Raw genomic sequence first — 17854 nt, forward strand, 5'->3', positions numbered from 1 at the left:
CTGGCTAGGGACTTAGCTCTAGTCTGCACGCTGCCAAGCTTCCTGTGAGGAAGGCCAAAGGAGCTCTAAGCTTCCATGATCATTGGGAACAGACAAAAAAACACGGACGGCAATGGTTTTCTCCATTTTAGATCACTACGTTAGGCGATTACATAATCATTTCAAATCTACGGACGAGACTGCTTATGGGTTAACGTGATATATTTTATTGATTCAGATGTTACTTTATTCTGTAAATGGAAAAGAGTAATCATTGAACTGATAAAATCTGTGTTTTTTTTAAAAACAAACAAACAAAATCATGAAAAATATGCTAAAATGCACTCTAAGACTCTAAAAAGTTCACGCCCTTCGTTTATCACACCGGGTTATCTATCTATCACCCAGTGCCATTAGTGCTGTTTCCACACCAGAAGCACTAGGTAAACTGGTTTCAGTCTGTTAAAGAATGTGTGCAGAAGGTCCCAAGTTCCTAACAGAAAAAATTTGAAGCTTGACTACTGGAGTGGAGAAGGATTTTCGTGCAAAGCAAAAACTACAAAGTACTACATTCAAACATACAAACAGAGCCCGTTAAGTACACAGTAAACACAACAGCATGTGAGTTACTAAGCAGACCACGGCAAGCCGGAGCTCAACATGTAAGGACTGCCAAATGAACAATGATGCTGGTTCTAAAGCAGACATGAGTGGTGGTGAAATAAAACGGCACAGAAGAGAATCGTAAAGAAGGCTTCCTAAGTTTTTATTACTTGGCTAGGAACACCACAAATTAATTTTCTCTTGCCTTTGCTTCCCCCCCTTCAGGCCTCGTAAGAGGGAAAAGTCGTACGTATTCTTAATCTGTTGTCACAGCATATTTTAGATAAAATGAACAGGTAAGTAGAAAGTTAAGCACTATTCCTCCTCCTAACAGTTTTTTTTTTCCAGATAAAAAGGAGACATTAATGTAGGAACATTTTTATTGGTGTGATTGGTGAGAGTTAGTAGTATATCAAGCTGCCAAAGAATTTTAATTTATACAATCACTTGTTCTGTCATTTCATCAAAAGGTTATCAATCAGGTTTCATTATTTGGAAAAGTTAACTTTAATTCCTATCCATTCGAACGAAGTTGAAGTGTTAAGTTTATTTTAAATTTAAATCTAAATCTTGTATACATTTCTGGATCCACAGGTGCATGTATTTAAAATTGAATGCAAGATAGACAAATTATCATTAAGAATCTACACAGTTTGGACTTTTTACACTTTATTTCATGAAGAGAATAAAAACTAGAATGGCAGACATGAACAGTATTAAAAGACAAAGGAACAAAATAACGACAATATGAAGATTTGGAAACAGAAACTTAATTCTGACAAGAAATTCTTTATTTTTAGTAAAAACTGACATATGAAAGGATAAAAAAGAAAAAGACTAATATTTTTAGCTTTTCAATGTGCGCTCTTGGGATCTCAATTCATACTTCTCATCATGATTTATACAACATCACTAATTTTCTTGTGTGGAAGAAAGCTAGCGTGCTATTCCTTCAAAGGACAGCTGCACCTTCCTTCCCCTGAGTTGATCTGGTCTGGAACAATGACTAGTAACTACAACCTACAGAGAACTCAGCAAGAAACAAACACTGATTTCAAACACTGTTCACTGGGATGGCTTAAACAGGAAGTTCTACTTGCTCACGTAATGCTAACGTCAGCGTCATTCTAATGTTGACAGGCATAGCGTAAAAAAGCAAGCAGAGTTTTTTCTCCAATAGCTAGTCTCTTAAAAGTTCAGGATTCCGCCCCTCTCTCCATGTAAACTTGGGAGGAGAAAACTTAAAACTCTTGAGAATTGACAATGAGGCCTCTAGGCAACTCCTGGCATTCCCACAGCAGGAATGCTCTTTCCCTTCATTGTTAAACATCTCAGAACTATCTCAGGTAGAGAACCTTACTCCGAACAAATCACACAACAGTGTACGAAACATATTTAAGAGTTCTGCTGTAAATCCAGAGAACTTCACATCTTTAAAATAAAGCCAAGAGTATTAGCTAGAAATTTTATGTGTTCTGTACTGGGAAAAACTAAATTAAAAAGAAAAAGTAATTTTGTAGAAAACATTGGTTTAGAACCTAAGCCCAAGGGGATTTATTTTTTAAAAAGTCAGTGCTGCAACATTTATTTTTAGAGTCAGATTTCTGCTACACTTACTTTTATTTCAAAGGTTTATTTTTAGAACAACTGTATACTCGCAACGCTGATCAATTCCAACAGTACCGGTGGGTGTGGCATATGACTCTGTAAGAGTAGAAGTTAACTATGTAGATAAACGCTAAAGGCTTTCTAAGTAGCCCATTACATTGACTAGTGCAAATTGTGTCTTGGAAAATTAAACATTCAAAAAATAAAAAGGCCTGTCTCAACAAAACGTAAAATAGATAATCCCATCCAGAAAGACAAAATACTCAGTATGTTAAGAACAAAAACTATCAGGAAACCTGGAAAAGGAATTTAAGTGGGAGTCTGCAGTGCATACGTTCAACCATAATTATGTGGTTCCGATTACAAGGTCGTAGAGTAAGTGAAAGCATGCCAATGGACTATGAAGGCTGAACTATGCTTTAAAAATAAAACATACGCTTCAGCTGTTTACAAAATACGAATTACAAATTAACTCGTGATTGCAAGTGGAATTGCAGGGCAGAAAAATATCATCACATGAACATTAACTACCAGAAATGTAATGTGATGTTAGCAGGAATTTAAAACTGTTTCAGGTATTTCCTAAAACTGCTAAGCTAGTCCTTCTCCCCTCCCTTCCTTCCTTCCTTCCTTCCTTCCTTCCTTCCTTCCTACCTGCAGAGAGAAACTGAAAGGGGTAGGGGAGCCACAGAATGAGAGAGAAAAGAGACAGCTGCAGCCTTGCTGCACTGCTCATGAAGCTTCCTTCTCCCTGTCCCCTGGCCCCAAAGGTGGGGTCCAGGGCTTGCGGTAAGGAAGGTCCTTACACATGATGACGTGTGTGCTCAACCTGGTGTGCCACCGCCCAGGCCCTTAGATTTCTATAAAAATGTAAAGTATCAAGGAAGATACATAATGGAAAAAGAACAGTTTTAGCTTGAAATAAAAATAGCTGATGAGCCCTGCTTGACAGAGAAGAGAACCTTGTCTGCACACGCCGCGCAGGCCGGGTTCGAGCCCCCAGTACGCCACATGGTGGCACAGAGGCAGCAGGGGAAGCGTCAGGGCTGCCGCGACTCTCCCTCCCATCTTCCTCTTTCTATCTGGCAAGTTGGGTAAAGCCCAGTTGACAAAACAGATCAACAGAAGTGGCCGGGCTTGCTAGAACTGACTGTGTCTTCACGGTAAGCGCCTGCCCTTGAACTCCAGGGAGCAGAGAGGCTGGCATGAACGCATGTAAACGAACAGTTGCAGGACAAGCCATAATGCATCACGGCAAACTGCATCTCCAGCACCTGGCTCTGGCTTTAACACGCTTAATAAAAATGGACAAGAAATCGAACTGAAATCGCATTAAAAAAATGCACTGTAGCCTTTTCCAATCAATTCAGGAAGAAACCCAACATTTACAAATGAAGATGAAAGCAGATTCTTCAAAATACACATAAGCTGAAGAGACCACCTGAAGTCAGAGTTCACGTGACGGTGAGTGTCCCTGTTATGAAAATCACCGACACGGCTACGCTCTTCACCTGACAGCTACAGAGCACTGAAGCCACAGCGGGAACAATGAGCTCTTTATGATAAACAGAAGAAAGATGCATCTTAGAAATTCCGAGGCAGCAAAAACACTAGCTGCTCTTTTCTTCACAAAGCTTCAAAGAGAACTAGCCCAGTGAGGCACAATGCACACCATGCTGCAGGTGAGGGGGACTAGTGCAGGCCGACTGGCACACAGAAGCAGTGCAGAGACGCAGGCCCTCTGTAGCCGCAAAGCAGCTTTGATTTCAAACAACACTCAGTAATTAGGCCTATGTTGACTGCTTCTATAAATGGAGACGTTTTTGAGTTAGCAGTCCCTAAACACCACCATATAGTGATTTCTTGCATAGCATTTACACTGCAATAGGCATCGCATATAATCCAGAGGTGATTTAATATACGTATTGCCATTTTTGTAAGGACTTGAGAATTTGCAGATTTTGTTTTATCTGTAGTCAGGATTCCTTCACCCAAACCACTGAGGACAACTGTATACACACACACTATATATACACACGCACACACATAAATATAAATATAAATAACCAGGATGCAGACATAACGATAGTTAACACTGGTCTCTTAGCACAATCCTATCTACCTATGAAACTCTTCACTGTAAGACCAAGATCGCCAAGCTTTGAACGACTGCTCCTGTTACTCAAAAGGTTAATAACAATAACAACAACCAAAAAACCACCCTTACTGCCCCTCTAAGAACCCAGCTATCATGAAAGTCATATTGACTAGCTGTACCAAGTAGTCAAATGTACAAACAAAACATGAGGTTCAAATTTTTATTCAATGACTCCTAGTTCACCCAGCAGGGAAATGCATGCCCACTAAATTCCAACAATGCCGCACTGTATGTAAAAAAAATATTTTGATTACTTATAGTTTCCATGGCAGACTCAGAATTAAAAAAAAAAACAAAACACTTTTTAAAATGTTTTCATAAAGACAACCTTTTTCTACATTAAAATCCCAACTATTTGTAACAAAACAACAGAATAGCTGTCATGAAAAAAAAACAGTAAAATCAGCGTAAAATAAATTTATTGTACAATACAAAAGGCAGGCATACTGGGAAATGAAGATACACGATTAAATTTACAAAGCAAATAAAAGAAAGCTGAGCAACACAAGCATTTTATTCTAAACACTGATAAAATGCACAACATTGACGCCAAAATAAAGTGTTTCAGAAACAATATGCATTTCAAATGAAATGTTAATGATAAAAAGAGAAAAAACAAATATGCTGACTTCTAAATACTTGAATATCAAGAATCAGAAATGGCACAATGCATTAAACCCAACAATACTGGGTACTTGTCAAGAAGTTTATTTGAAAAGGTGTTCAAAAGTACTGAAGGGGTCAAAAGGATGTCCTTAAATCTGCAGGCTTGCCGTTAACTTTGAACATAAAATCTGAGGGCCCATTCACAGCACATTCCTGCTTCCAAGTGCCACGAATGTCGACATGATTTTGAAATCTACAATGGGTAGTATGCAACATTAACTTTGCACATTATAAATTAAAATTAACCTCCAAGTTAAAAGGCAGTCAGTCGCCCAAATCCCAAATGGCTCTGCAGAAGTAATACAAGTAACACTGCAAAGGTTTAATAGAGGTGAGCTCTCCAGCATCATCTCCCGTCAACAGTCAGAAACTGGAAGCAGCCGGGCTAAGGTATACAGGAGAGGGGCGTCTCCATAAACATAAAGCCCTTGGCTGGATCTCTAAGGTTCAGCATACAGTTAATCAAACACGCACGTTTAGTATTTGTTAGACCAAAAGGCTTTTGGCTAACACCTTTTGGAAGGGAACTTTTCCTTAATTAAGGTTCCTGAACTCAAAATACACTACAGTCAGGATTTCACTTAAATTTATGTGTTTAACTTATCCGGTGAAAGCTAGTTCTGCTAGGTTTACTTTTCAGACTTTACCCTTCTTTATACATGCCGTGATCCTAAGAAACAATAGTTCCCCTAGTTTAAAACTGCTCTTCTCAAGTCTACAAGTTTAAAAGTTAACCAAAACAAAATACCATGAAGCTATGAGACAATGGTAGGGAGAACTGGAGAGGCATATGGAGGAAAGAAAGTGTGGACAGGCCCTACAGAATTTGTACAATCACTTTGCCAAGACAGATTTAAACATGGTGAATTACTTGAAATCAAACTGCATTAAGCCTACAATCCTTCTCTTAAAAACAAGCTTTCTCAATATTGCATTTTTATAACCAAACAGGAAGATCCAGACTTAACACGTATTTAACACCATACTCCCCACCTTGTGACTGCGTTCACTTCCTAAGTACTCTAAAGAGCTCAAGTAAACTGAGATGTTACTATAATACATCAAAAAGGTTCGTGGACACTTGTGAAATTATTAGAATAAAATTATTAAAAGTTAAAAACTGAAATTCACCATTCATATTTAAATACAGCACAGAAAAAGTCACATGGGTAATATGAAAATATGAACGTTCAGGTAAACATTTTTCTGGCAGACAGTCACTGTCACCTCATCTGAATAACCATCACAGCTTCCTAAGAGGGAGACAGGCCGTTGGTTATCTTATGTCTGCAGTTCTTTGGCTGGAATGGTTAGTAACAGGCACTCCTGTACAGAATTCTGACACAGCATCAGAGATGCAAAGTCAAAGATGAAAGACATTGCTCACATTTTAAAGTGTTTGATAAACTTAAAAAAAAAATGTAGAGCCAATCTACTACCAAAATAGCATAGACTGAGCTTGTTTTCAATGTGCTGCATCAAATACTTTGAGATTCATCGTTGTGCCTTTTTTAGTTTTGCACTTAGCACAGAATTCCTTTCTGTGACTGCTACAGACATGATGATGCTAGTCTTAGAACTAGGAAACTAGGGAAGAAAAAACAAAATGCAATCAAACTTTATACAGCTCAATGCACATGTTTTTAGTCCCAAGAAATTACAAGCTTCTGTTACGATCTTAAAATGAAACTAACTGTATAACTACAATTTTAATTACATAAAAAAAAATGAGAAGAAAATTCTCCTTTTTGCATTTATTTGTTAAATAAAGCAAGCCGTCTTTATCTGCTTTGAAGGCCAACACATCTACTTTTCAACTGAATAACTTTAGACAAAGACTAGGAGGGAAGAGAGGCCTTAAAAGGCTCCGGCACACCAAGTTGCGAACACAAAACCTCAATAAATACTTGTCTGCAAAAAAGCTGATGTTTGAAATGATAAATGAAGAACATTCTGAACCTAGAACCCGATTCCTTAGCTCTTCTCTCCCAGACTCTCCATTCTATACACTACAGTTGTAGAGACGTCCTCATTTGACTCAGGTGACACTTTTTTCCACACTGTCTCTTTTAAAGCAAGTTCTTGTTGGAGACTTTCATAGTCCAATGGTCGAAAGGAATATGCTAGTTGTTCAAGCAACACACATTAATTTATTAGTGCACTTGAGTGAAGAAAGGTCCAAGCCATAAAACGGTATTTTCCAATGAATGCTACTGAAATCACCCACCACTATCTGATGTTTTGTTATTCATGGTGACTATGATGGACATTTTTATCCTGTGGGCTTTGCACAATTCTCATTGTAATGAAGTTACTGTGATTGGGACTAACAATGTGAAATTTTACTTAGTGCATATTAAAAAAAATAACTTCTTACTTTTTAGTCTCGAGTCCAGTTAAGTAATTTAATTAAAAACATTTTCCACAGAGAGTGAAAAGGAATTTAATTAAAACTCAAAACAAGTTCAATGAACAAGTATATAAGACAAACAAAAAAAAACCCCTTGTCCCTGGAATGTTAAGTCCTGAGTCTTAACATTAACTTTAAAAACAGGGTATGTACATGTAGTAATACAAAGCCATTTCACTGATTATACTCAAATATTACTTTTAACTAAGAGTAATAGTGCATTAAGTCAGGGGTGTTTCCCTAAATGCTATTACAGGAAATATTTTACCTACCTACAGTAGCCTACAAAACGTATTATGAGGTTTGTTTGGTCTCTAATACCCTAACCTGCCCTATTTTTATATTTACCTATGCAGCCAGGCTGAGAAACCTTAGGACTGCAACTATCCAACATCGAGTTATAAATAATACATTCTTTTTATAGCATGTAGTAATTTACAATGTTTTTCTTTAATAAAATTTAGCCTTAGAAAAAGCAGCATTTAAAAAACCGATTCAGGATGAAAATATCAACAATTTGCTCAGCAGTTGTGATCAGCAACTGATATAAAACCACTGGCAATTAGCTAAACCTGACGAATTAGCTGATGCATTTCATTTTCTTTCTAAAAGAAAAAGATCTAAGAATTTGGCTTACCCTTTGATCACCACCTTCTCTTCGAGGATCGAGTTTTTTTGCAAAGTGTCTCAAATTATCATAGTTATGGAAATTACACAGAGAGACAAGATCCTGTAAATAAACAGAACAGGTATGAGAAATTGGCTATTTACTTTTTTTTTTTTTTTCATATTTTCTATTGGGGAGACTGTTTATAGTAAATACAGTGTTGTTTTGTTGGTTCATCATGTAGAAAATGTTCTCAGTTTTCTTTCAGGAAAACCACCATCAAGCACCAGGACCTGAAAGTGGCCCCCGCCACCTGCCATGGCCCGCTTCCCAGAGTCCTACACTTTGGTGCAATACATTCGTATTTTTCATATTTTAACAAGTTACACTTATCTGTCCAGCTTGACTATTACACGGGAAGCAGCAGCACAAACTAATAAGGCATCAAGAAAAGGCCTGAAGTCAGAGGAAGATATGGGTACCTATGTTGAAACTTCTGCCTACCAGAAAAGCACTAAGGCTTAGAAACTCATTGTTCAACTTCTATTTCCTTTAAAGAATTCTACCATACATCCAAAAAGTACCCGAAACTGTAAGTAAACGTTCTGCTTACAATCAATTACAATCTGTCAAGTGATGAGCAGTGCTATCCTTTAGGGTGGGTGTACTGCACCAAAGCAAAGGATTCTGGGGAAAGAGGGAGAAGGAGGGTGAGGAGAAGCTTGGAGCCTGGGCTGTGGGTGAATGTCCTACCGAAAAGGCAACACGAGATCGTGCCTGTGTGTGTGTCATTGACTATCTGTTCACTGCAAACCACAGGCCCCAGTTAAAAAATGATTAGATACATATCTAAAAAAAAAAATAAGTAGAATTTCTACTGGGAAAATATAAGACAAATGCATTCAAAGAAGACTCTATAGGAAGTAGTACATGGAAGTCAAACAGGAAGGTATAATGCTAGCAGGCTCCGGCCAAAGTATGGAACACTGAGATGGTTGAGAATGTAACCACAACTACAAGCTGCAGTGCCTGGGGGCCAGGTGGTGGCACACCTGGTTGAGTGCAGATGTTACAGTGCTCGAGGACCAGGGTTCAAGCCCCCGGTCTACAACTCCAGGGGGAAAGCTTTGTGAGTGGTGAAGCAGTACTGCAGGTATCGGTATCTCTCTCTCTCTTCTCTCTCCATTTCTGGCTATCTCTGTCAATAAATGAAGATAATAATAAAAAAAAAAAAAACTTGCAATGCTTGTTTTCTTTAAAAAAATTAGAGGTAGTTTATAGATAAATATATTCAATAATGCAGACTAAAGGCAATATAAACAACAAAATCTTGATTTAAACTGGATTTCAAGTTAGTTCTCCATGTTTGGTGGCTTCTGCTTTTAGTATCTTTCAGAATCCCACCATTTTCTGTGACAGTGAGAAAATGGGCACTGCCCGACAGGAAGGAGTGTCACCACCACGCCGTGACTGGGAGCCGGGCAGAGCGTCTAGAGACCCTGGACACAAGCAAGCGCGCAGGAGCACGGTTTCCGCACGGAAAATGCTTACGTGACAGAAGTGGATCCCCTTGACACTGTTGCCCATCTTGTCCAGGGGGGGAGACCAGCACATCATGCCCATGACATTGGGGACGACCAGAAGGATGCCGCCGGCAACTCCCGATTTCGCAGGAAGCCCAACCTGAAAGTGATTTTTACAACGAGACACTGAAACGTGGTTCAGACAGTTATGGTGTCATCCCCACATGAGGGCCCCAACACTAAAAATGCTGCAGACAAGCATTTACCAACATGCTGATAATGCAGCAAGTTAAGTTATAGAATAGTCGGGGTATACCTAACTCAGGTAATATTCTGAAAGATATCTGTAAGGAGTTAAAGCAAACCACATCTTAAATTGTGGAGGTACATGTATTTCTTATTTATTCTTTTTGACTACCTATATTTTCTAATCATTCTAGAATAGGCATGCATTACTTTCAAGAATGAGATTATTTTTATGAGAAAGCAGCAGTAAGTTTTATTCCTTTAAAAATATTTGTAGTATTGGTGTATTGCACCAAAATAAAAGCTTCTGGGGTGGGAGGGGGGTTCAGGTCCTGGAACATGATGGCAGAGGAGGACCTAATGGGGGTTGAATTGCTTTGTGGAAAACTAGGAAATGTTACACATGTACTAACTATTGCAGTTTACTGTCAACTGTAAACCATTAATCCTCCAATAAGGAAATTAAAAATATATATAGCTACAGTCACAAAAATGCTTGAAGAATAGAAGATGGTAATTAAAACTAATCTTTAAAACATTTAGTTATTTACATTATGCAAAACATGACAATTAGGATAAGTGACAAAATTAACGTCACCTGGGCAGTGTTCATTAATAGCTATTAACGTTCAAGTGCTAAGTGTCTCTTGCCAGAAAACACACACACACCTGAATGAGATCTACCAATTTATAGGAAAAACAAGGGAAAATGTTATGGATGTAAGAAGCAAAAATCTAGAGGGGGGGGGGGGAAAACCTATGGGAAGCAGTTCCAGATAAAAGGTCCATTTCTTCCCCCAAACAAAAACAATAAAAACAAAACAAGACATCAAATGCAATGGTTAATGTACAAGTCAGAAATCAAGTCACAATCAATCCTAACGAATGAAGCTTACATTGCATTCCCTCAAATGAGCTATAAACTAGCAGTGTATGATTCAGACATAATCTGAATAATGGTTAAATTGTTAATCATGTATATTTTTAAACTTGTGTCATAATGATTCTGTATCCTTATTACATACTAAATTAAGCCAAGGGTATGGAAAACAGGCCTATGTAGAAAGAAGTAGGATCAACCATATTGGGGTGTGTGTGTGTGTCTGTGTGTGTCTGTGTGTGTGTGTGTCTGTGTGTGTGTTTTTTTTAAATTCAGGACAGAGACAGAGGCACTGGGAGGGAAGAGGAGTCAGAGGGAACGGCAGTGCTGCTTTACTGCTTGTGAAGCCCCCTCCCGTCTCCCGTCCTCCCTGGCAGGTGGGAACTCAGGGTCTGAAGCCTGGTCTTCAGTGTGACCTGTGCACTCCACTGGAGGCACCGCAGCCCGGGCCAGCCCCCGCCCCAGCCCCTGCCCCAGTCATATATAGTAATGACCCAAAAGATGGGGAACAACAGCTTCTCAACCTTTTGGCTAAGAGCAAGTGCAAAAGATGGGTGACAGTAAACAAATGCAACTACTTTCCTGTTTAAATCTACCTAAGTGGACAATGTTCTAAGACGTCAAGCAGAATCAAGGAATGAGAGCCTGCACGGACCGGGGGGTGCATGCGGAGCACCACTGCACGCGTCCGCCCCCGCCCCAGCGTATCACTGCGGCTCTGCGCCGGCCCAGGTCCGTGGCCCAGGTCCACCACGGCGCGGCTCCACCGTTCGTGAAGCTGCGCCCATGAAACCCCATACGGCGGGGCGGCTGGTGATATGGACTCGGGTGCGTGTGTGCACGGCAAGGTGACCATCTGTCAGGGGAGCGGGATCTCCCACGCCCTCCCCTTTCCTTTTAAACACGTTTTGCTAAAAAATGAACCATGGGCTTCATGTACACAAAGTGGCCCTGAGAGGCTGCCCAGGTCCACTGGATTCCATTTCCTAGCAGGCAGAGACAGACAGCTGAGAAGGAGGGAGACACACTCAAAGCATCACTCCAACTCCCAGAGTCCTCTTGGTGCTGTCCACATGGCGCTGGGGACCAAGGCCAGGGCCTGTGCACAGGGCAGCCCGAGCTTTACCTGCTGTGCTGTCTTCCGGCCTTCGTCTTCGAGGTTTTAATCCTAACACGCTTTAAGACACTCCAACTATAGCCATATACAGTGATTACCACAGTCATGTCCTCTTTCTGAACTTCAGGAGTTCAACTGTAAACACTAATAATTAGATGTAAGGAAGGTCTATACTAACCTCATAGACTGGAATGTCTTAAAATCAGGAGTGGTGAGTTTCTAGAAATTAAATTTCCAAGTTTGTAAGAGAACATCTTGGAGACTACTTTGTTCCTTACCAAATCTGTAATAAATTAACCTTGAAAACAAGCTTCTCTGTCAAAAATTAATGTACAGCTCTAGAAGCAAAGTTCAAACTGTATTTAAAAAAAAAACAACAAAAAAACAAACCAGTCCAGACTAGTTTCTAACCAGAGATTAAAAAAAAAAAAAAATGCAACAATCACTTACATGGAAAGCAAACTGGCCCGAGAAGTCATACATGCCACAGGAGTGCATGAGGCTCAGCGTGTTGCGGACCGCTTCAGGACTCAGGACTCTTTCGCCGGTGATGGGGCAGAAGCCGCCGTTAGCCAAAGTTGCAGCCATCACACTGGCTGACTCGCAGGTCACCTCAATGGAGCACAGCTAAAAGGAAGAAAAGGAAACTGTGAAAAAAAAGTAAGCTCAGGGAGTCGGGCGGTAGTGCAGCGGGTTTAGTGCACGTGGCTCGAAGCGCAAGGACTAATGAAAAGGATCCTGGTTCAAGCCCCCGGCTCCCCACCTGCAGGGGAGTCGCTTCACAGGCGGTGAAGCAGGTCTGCAGGTGTCTGTCTTTCTCTCCCCCTCTCTGTCTTCCCCTCCTCTCTCCATTTCTCTCTGTCCTATCCAACGACAACAACAACAACAACAATAAAACAACAAGGGCAACAAAAGGGAAAATAAATATAAAAAATAAATTTTAAAAATGTATTAAAAAATTAAGGCTCACAACATTTTTAGTATTCACTTGACTTCTAAGATAACTTTTAAGATTTATTGATTTCTGAGAGAGAAAAACCAGACCGCTACATAGTTCTGGAAGCATAAAGGCTTGGGGGATTGAACCTAGGGCCTAAGACATGCTAAATCTACCCTCGAGGCTCAATTATATCCCCAGCCCATAAGACAATCTACTGGGTTGTCAGAAAGGTCACGACATATTTCTGCATAGAAAGACATTTTAGAAGAAACCATACAAACATCAATTATGCTTCATGGGAACATTCTTTGAAGTCAGTGGGAATGCCTTTTCTCATAGCCTAAGTCAAAATCTCAAGACACCTTACAGTCAATTACAGTCCCATCCTCTACAAAACACAACAGACATTTATTTACATACATACATGCTCTCATACATGAGAATACAGTGCACTACCTGGAAATAGAAGTCTAGTATGCCGACCATGTCTGTGCCCTCAGGGAAGCACTAAAAAAGAAAGCCAAACAGGAAAGCAGTTAAAAACAGACACACAATAAAAATGAACATAAGTAAGCTTCACGAGTGGTGAAGCAGGGATACAGGTATCTCTCCCTCTCTATCTGCCCCTTCTCTCTCAATTTCTTGCTGTCTCTATCAAATGAAAACAAGATAATCATAAACAAATCTAAGAAAATAAAAATGCCATTTTGAAGGTAAGTTGTAAAAAGTACACAATATAAAATAATCAAGAAAAACAGAACACCTCACATACGGCTCTAAACATTGGTTTAGCTGACACTGGCGCACTGCTTCATAAGTCACAGGGCAAATTAATGCATCAGCCACTTAAAAACTCAAGCCAAACAATGATCAGTAAACACTGCATTTTTGAAACATGGACTAATCCTTAAGCAGAGTCTGCACTAGGTAAAGCTAGTCAAATATTTGAATACTGCCAGATACTAATTGATCTTATATTAACACCGATAGTACTAACTTCAAGAGTGTTTTGCAAACACTGCTGCATCTTAATGATCTTGCTCACAGGTGCAACTTAAACGACAAGAGCAGAAAAGAAAAAACAAAACGTAAAACCTGGACTGGGCTCGGGGCACTGCAGCAAAGCACAGGCCCCTGGCAGGGAGAAGGGGGCCGGGCCCGGTGCCGATGGTGGAAATAGACCCAAGTTGGGGCTGAGCGTGTTTTGCAGACACCCAGCATGAGAGAAGCTGTACCTTATGCCTGCAACTATACCATCAAGCCACGAACCCCCCCCCCAAACAGTAAAAGGCAAAAGCTTAAAAGCTGTTATTAATTTCTTAGCGTACACTTTCATCTATTTTACTGTATAAAATCATCTGAGGTAGAAAAAAAATGCAAAGACCTTTTTTTCTTTCAGGTAATATCCTATCGCAAAATTTCGGTCACCACTTTCTCTTTCAGACTGAAACCTAGAAGAAGAAGAAACGGTTACGGTTACTGTCTGTCCGAGCACCATGGGTGCCACGGCTCTGTAACGCAACTGCTGTCGCGCAGCGTGGTACAAAATGCAGGGGCCTCCGAGCAAGGCGGGGGGCTTCAGGGGCTGTCAGCAGGCTAGCGGTGTGGCCGTGGGCAAGCCACATCTTCTTTAAGAGTCATCTGTTTCAGCTATAAAAGAACTGAGATGAGCTAGGTCTGCTCTAATTTCCTTGGTCTATGAATAAAGACACTAAATATTAAATCATCCAGCAGTGCTCCATTCCATAAGCAAAATCTACACTGAAGATGTGTACAATGTTCTGGCTCCCAGAACATGAGGCGAACCGTCAGTTTCAGCAGAGGGCATTCAGATTTCACCGGGGCGGGGGGGGGGGGGGGGTGCACATGAAACCACCGCCAGCATCCTCAGGAGCCTGTCCGTGGCGATGGAAGGGGCCACACGGCATGCTCAAGCACTCAAGTACAAAAGACAATTTCCGGGAAGAAGGGTAAATGCTCTCGCGTCTATGGAGATTGGATCACGGAGAGAAATATTAACAAACTAGTCTGGGGCCGGAGTAGCAAGACTGATAAGTGTTAGAAATGTTAACAGCTCCTGGCAGCCTCCAAAGGGAAAGTGTGAAGACTTTCAAGTAAGTGGCCTTATCAGCTCTATGTTCCAGGAGAATGACGTGATGTTATTCTGTGATCACTCTAATGACAGATGCAGGAAGCCTCAACTCAAACAGTGGTAGAGGAGTGGAGAAGAGCAGCAACTGACCGTGAGAGCACCTGGGTTAACCGCCCAACCTTAAAGGAAGTGGCTTACAAGCCTGCTTCTCATAGAGCCTGTTAAAAGGCGATGCTAGGAGCTGACACAGGGACACTGGAGCCAAGGGCAGTTAGGGGAGAGAGAGGACGAGTTTTTATTCAGACAGGCTGAATTTGTGAAATATCAGAGAGCTCCATCAGCACAGGCGTCACCGTCAACCAGGATCTGGTTTCCACCTACGGGGGGGGGGGTGGGGTGGGGGGGCTTCAGAAGTGCTGGGACAGTGCTGCAAATGCCTCTCTTTTGGCCTTTCCTCTATATTTCTTACTCTGTACCAAAAACAAAAAAGAAAGAAAAAGAAGTTGCCTAGAGCGGTAGGCACTGCACAGGCACTGATCCCTGGCGATGACCCTGGTAACAAAATGAACATGAGGCCGGTAACAATCTATATCATTGGCCACCAGCAGACAGCTCCTTCCAACTGTTCAGTTCATGTTTCTGCAGTTCAAAAAACATCACTGGTTTGGAAAAGTTACTGAAAATAAGCCTGTCCATTTGCTACATTCAAAACTCAAGGTAGCGTAAACTAACTACTCAGCAGTTACCACAGGACGCAGCACACAGTCTGGTTCATCAGACACGACTGTGAACGTGCCCAGTGTTTGCCAGCTCACAGGAATAAAGCGCTGACAGACAGTGTGTCCGGGGCTTCCGAGTAGCATCTGACCGAGAGGCACAAGGCGGCACAGCGAGTTCACAGCTGGTGGCGCAGCGCAGGGCACCTGGCACCGTGTGAGCAGACCTGGGCGGAGGAGGGCTCTCTCTACGGGAGCGGCTGCCGATGTCCTTCCCCTGCTGCTCTCTCCTTCTCTAGCTCTTTCGCCTTTTATTTCAAAAAGGGGCAGGGAAGACAACAAAAGGCACCCGAGTGGCCATAAAAACGTATGGCGACACGCTGGCACGGAGGAGAGGTGGCGCACAAGAGGGGGTGAAGTGGACATTATGGGAAACTCCCAGAAAAGACACCAAGCTGGTCAGCAAAGGTGGGGGGGGAGGCACCTGAAAGCTGCTGCCCGCAACCCGCATGCTCTACCCGGTGGGCAGACCAGTCCAAACCTCGCGTCTATGCGGGCCTGAGGAGCAGCCAGCTTCTCCAGGAGAGGACACCCGCACAGCTCAGGGGCAGAGGCATGCTGGGCTCAGCCTCCTCTCTCGGATGTCTGCAGACAGCCTCTACGGCCGACTGCTGCGGTGACAACAGCAGGGCTGAGCCCCACACCTCCAGGGCACAGGGGAGCCACTCAGAAACAAGACTCAGCAAATGTTTAAGTCATGAACCCCCCACTAGCTGCAGTGGGGGAGCTCCAGGAAGAGGCGTTCAGGGGCGGCATGGCGCTATTAATATCACGCTATTTAAAGATTAATGCTCTTAAGCAGGTTGATGGTAGGGTGACTACAAGGGAGGACGTGTCAGATACACACGCCGAGCTGGCCGGGGCACAGCGTTGAGCTGTCTGTAACTGGTTTTTGACAGGAGCAGGATCACTCAGTCGAGCTAAAGGTAGAGGCTGAGAAGCCACCAACGGCCCATGCTATTAATCAGAAAATACAGGAGACAGCCGGGTACTAACATTCAATTTGCTCTTTAAGCTTTTCTGTAGACTTACGAATTTCAAAATAACCAGAGTAAATGAAGTCAGGCAGACACACAGAGACTGAAAAACAAGACGCCTCTAACAGAGAACAGTGAACAAGCACCAGTAATTCGAAGTAGACTCAGGGTGACTCCCAACTCTTATCCAGATCACTCAGGCGTTTTGCACGTGCCCCAGCAGCAGGTGATTCAGAAATCACTGAATTCCCTCTCATGACTAAGGTTCAAGCAGTTACTTCCGTACTGAAGAAGTACTAGGACCAGTCAGAAAAAAATACAGTGACTCTAAACACAAGATGTACATGTATAGAATGTCACAAAATAGTATTTAAAGAAATTCAGCAGATATGTGTATTTTTTAATGGAGAGGCTTGACCCATTTTGAGAACCGAGGGGAGAAACCAGACTCACGTTGCATTACTGAATCCGACATACTCATTACCAGCCATCTTATTCAGAAACTGCATCACCTGGAAACCAAAATCAGTGAGCATTAGTAGTCAAGAAACACAGAGTTCGGGGATAAGGGGGAGGGTGGGAGAGGCCCAGGGGAAGTGGGTGCTAATCTGGTGGTGAGTGAACTGGGGGGACGGGAAGCAGGACCCCTGTGGCCTGTGGCCAAGAACCTCGTGAGTCACCATTTTCTCAATCAACTGATTAAGAATAAATTTATAAAAAAGGAACAGAAAAGAATCCTAGATCATACTTACATAGTCAAACTTTTCAGCATTATTCACTCCTTGCTGCAAAGAAATGAGAAATAAATGTTGATATATATATATATATATATATATAGGCACCACCACAGCTAAAATTTAAATAGACTACAATATTAAAATGACAAACTATCATTACAAATACTACGCATTAGTATTTTTAAGTTTAGAAAATACTTCTAAAACAATTTAATATTTACACATCTGTTTTTACTTGTTCTCTTGTTAATGCCCATAAGCTGAGAATGGATCTGAGTCACAAAGGGACTGCTTTATTTTAAGTGTGTATTTATCCAGCCCAAAGTTAGATAATTGGAAATATAAGTCACCCTAAATATTCTATATCTTTCAGGGTCACACAATCAGCTTTAAGTACATTCATTTTACATTTAAAAAAAAACTTAAAATAAAGTTTCACCCTTAGAAAAGAATTAAGTAAATATAAATTATGTTTTTCAATTAAGAACAAACTGCTTGTATTTTAAAAATACCCTTAAGCCAGTTAAGTTAGAAA

The 17854-nt window shown here is 41.3% G+C and overlaps 1 protein-coding gene across 5 annotated transcripts in view; it reads right to left on the minus strand.

Moving 5' to 3' along the window:
* Positions 1–17854, minus strand: part of GLS (glutaminase) — a 70374-nt gene that overhangs the window by 19333 nt on the left and 33187 nt on the right. For 3 of the 5 annotated variants that reach the window (XM_060177569.1, XM_060177571.1, XM_016187377.2), the window contains 7 exons: positions 17335–17367; positions 17036–17094; positions 14122–14188; positions 13194–13244; positions 12248–12424; positions 9583–9714; positions 8062–8154 (listed from right to left, as the gene is read on the minus strand). In XM_060177569.1, coding sequence (XP_060033552.1) covers positions 8062–8154; positions 9583–9714; positions 12248–12424; positions 13194–13244; positions 14122–14188; positions 17036–17094; positions 17335–17367 — 612 coding nt within the window. Of the gene's footprint in view, positions 1–4750; positions 7138–8057; positions 8155–9582; positions 9715–12247; positions 12425–13193; positions 13245–14121; positions 14189–17035; positions 17095–17334; positions 17368–17854 lie in introns of those variants that run through there. The other 2 variants (XM_060177570.1, XM_060177572.1) reach the window with 2 other exon arrangements.

The sequence above is a fragment of the Erinaceus europaeus genome, chromosome 18, assembly GCF_950295315.1.
Source record: "Erinaceus europaeus chromosome 18, mEriEur2.1, whole genome shotgun sequence".
Taxonomy (NCBI): domain Eukaryota; kingdom Metazoa; phylum Chordata; class Mammalia; order Eulipotyphla; family Erinaceidae; genus Erinaceus; species Erinaceus europaeus.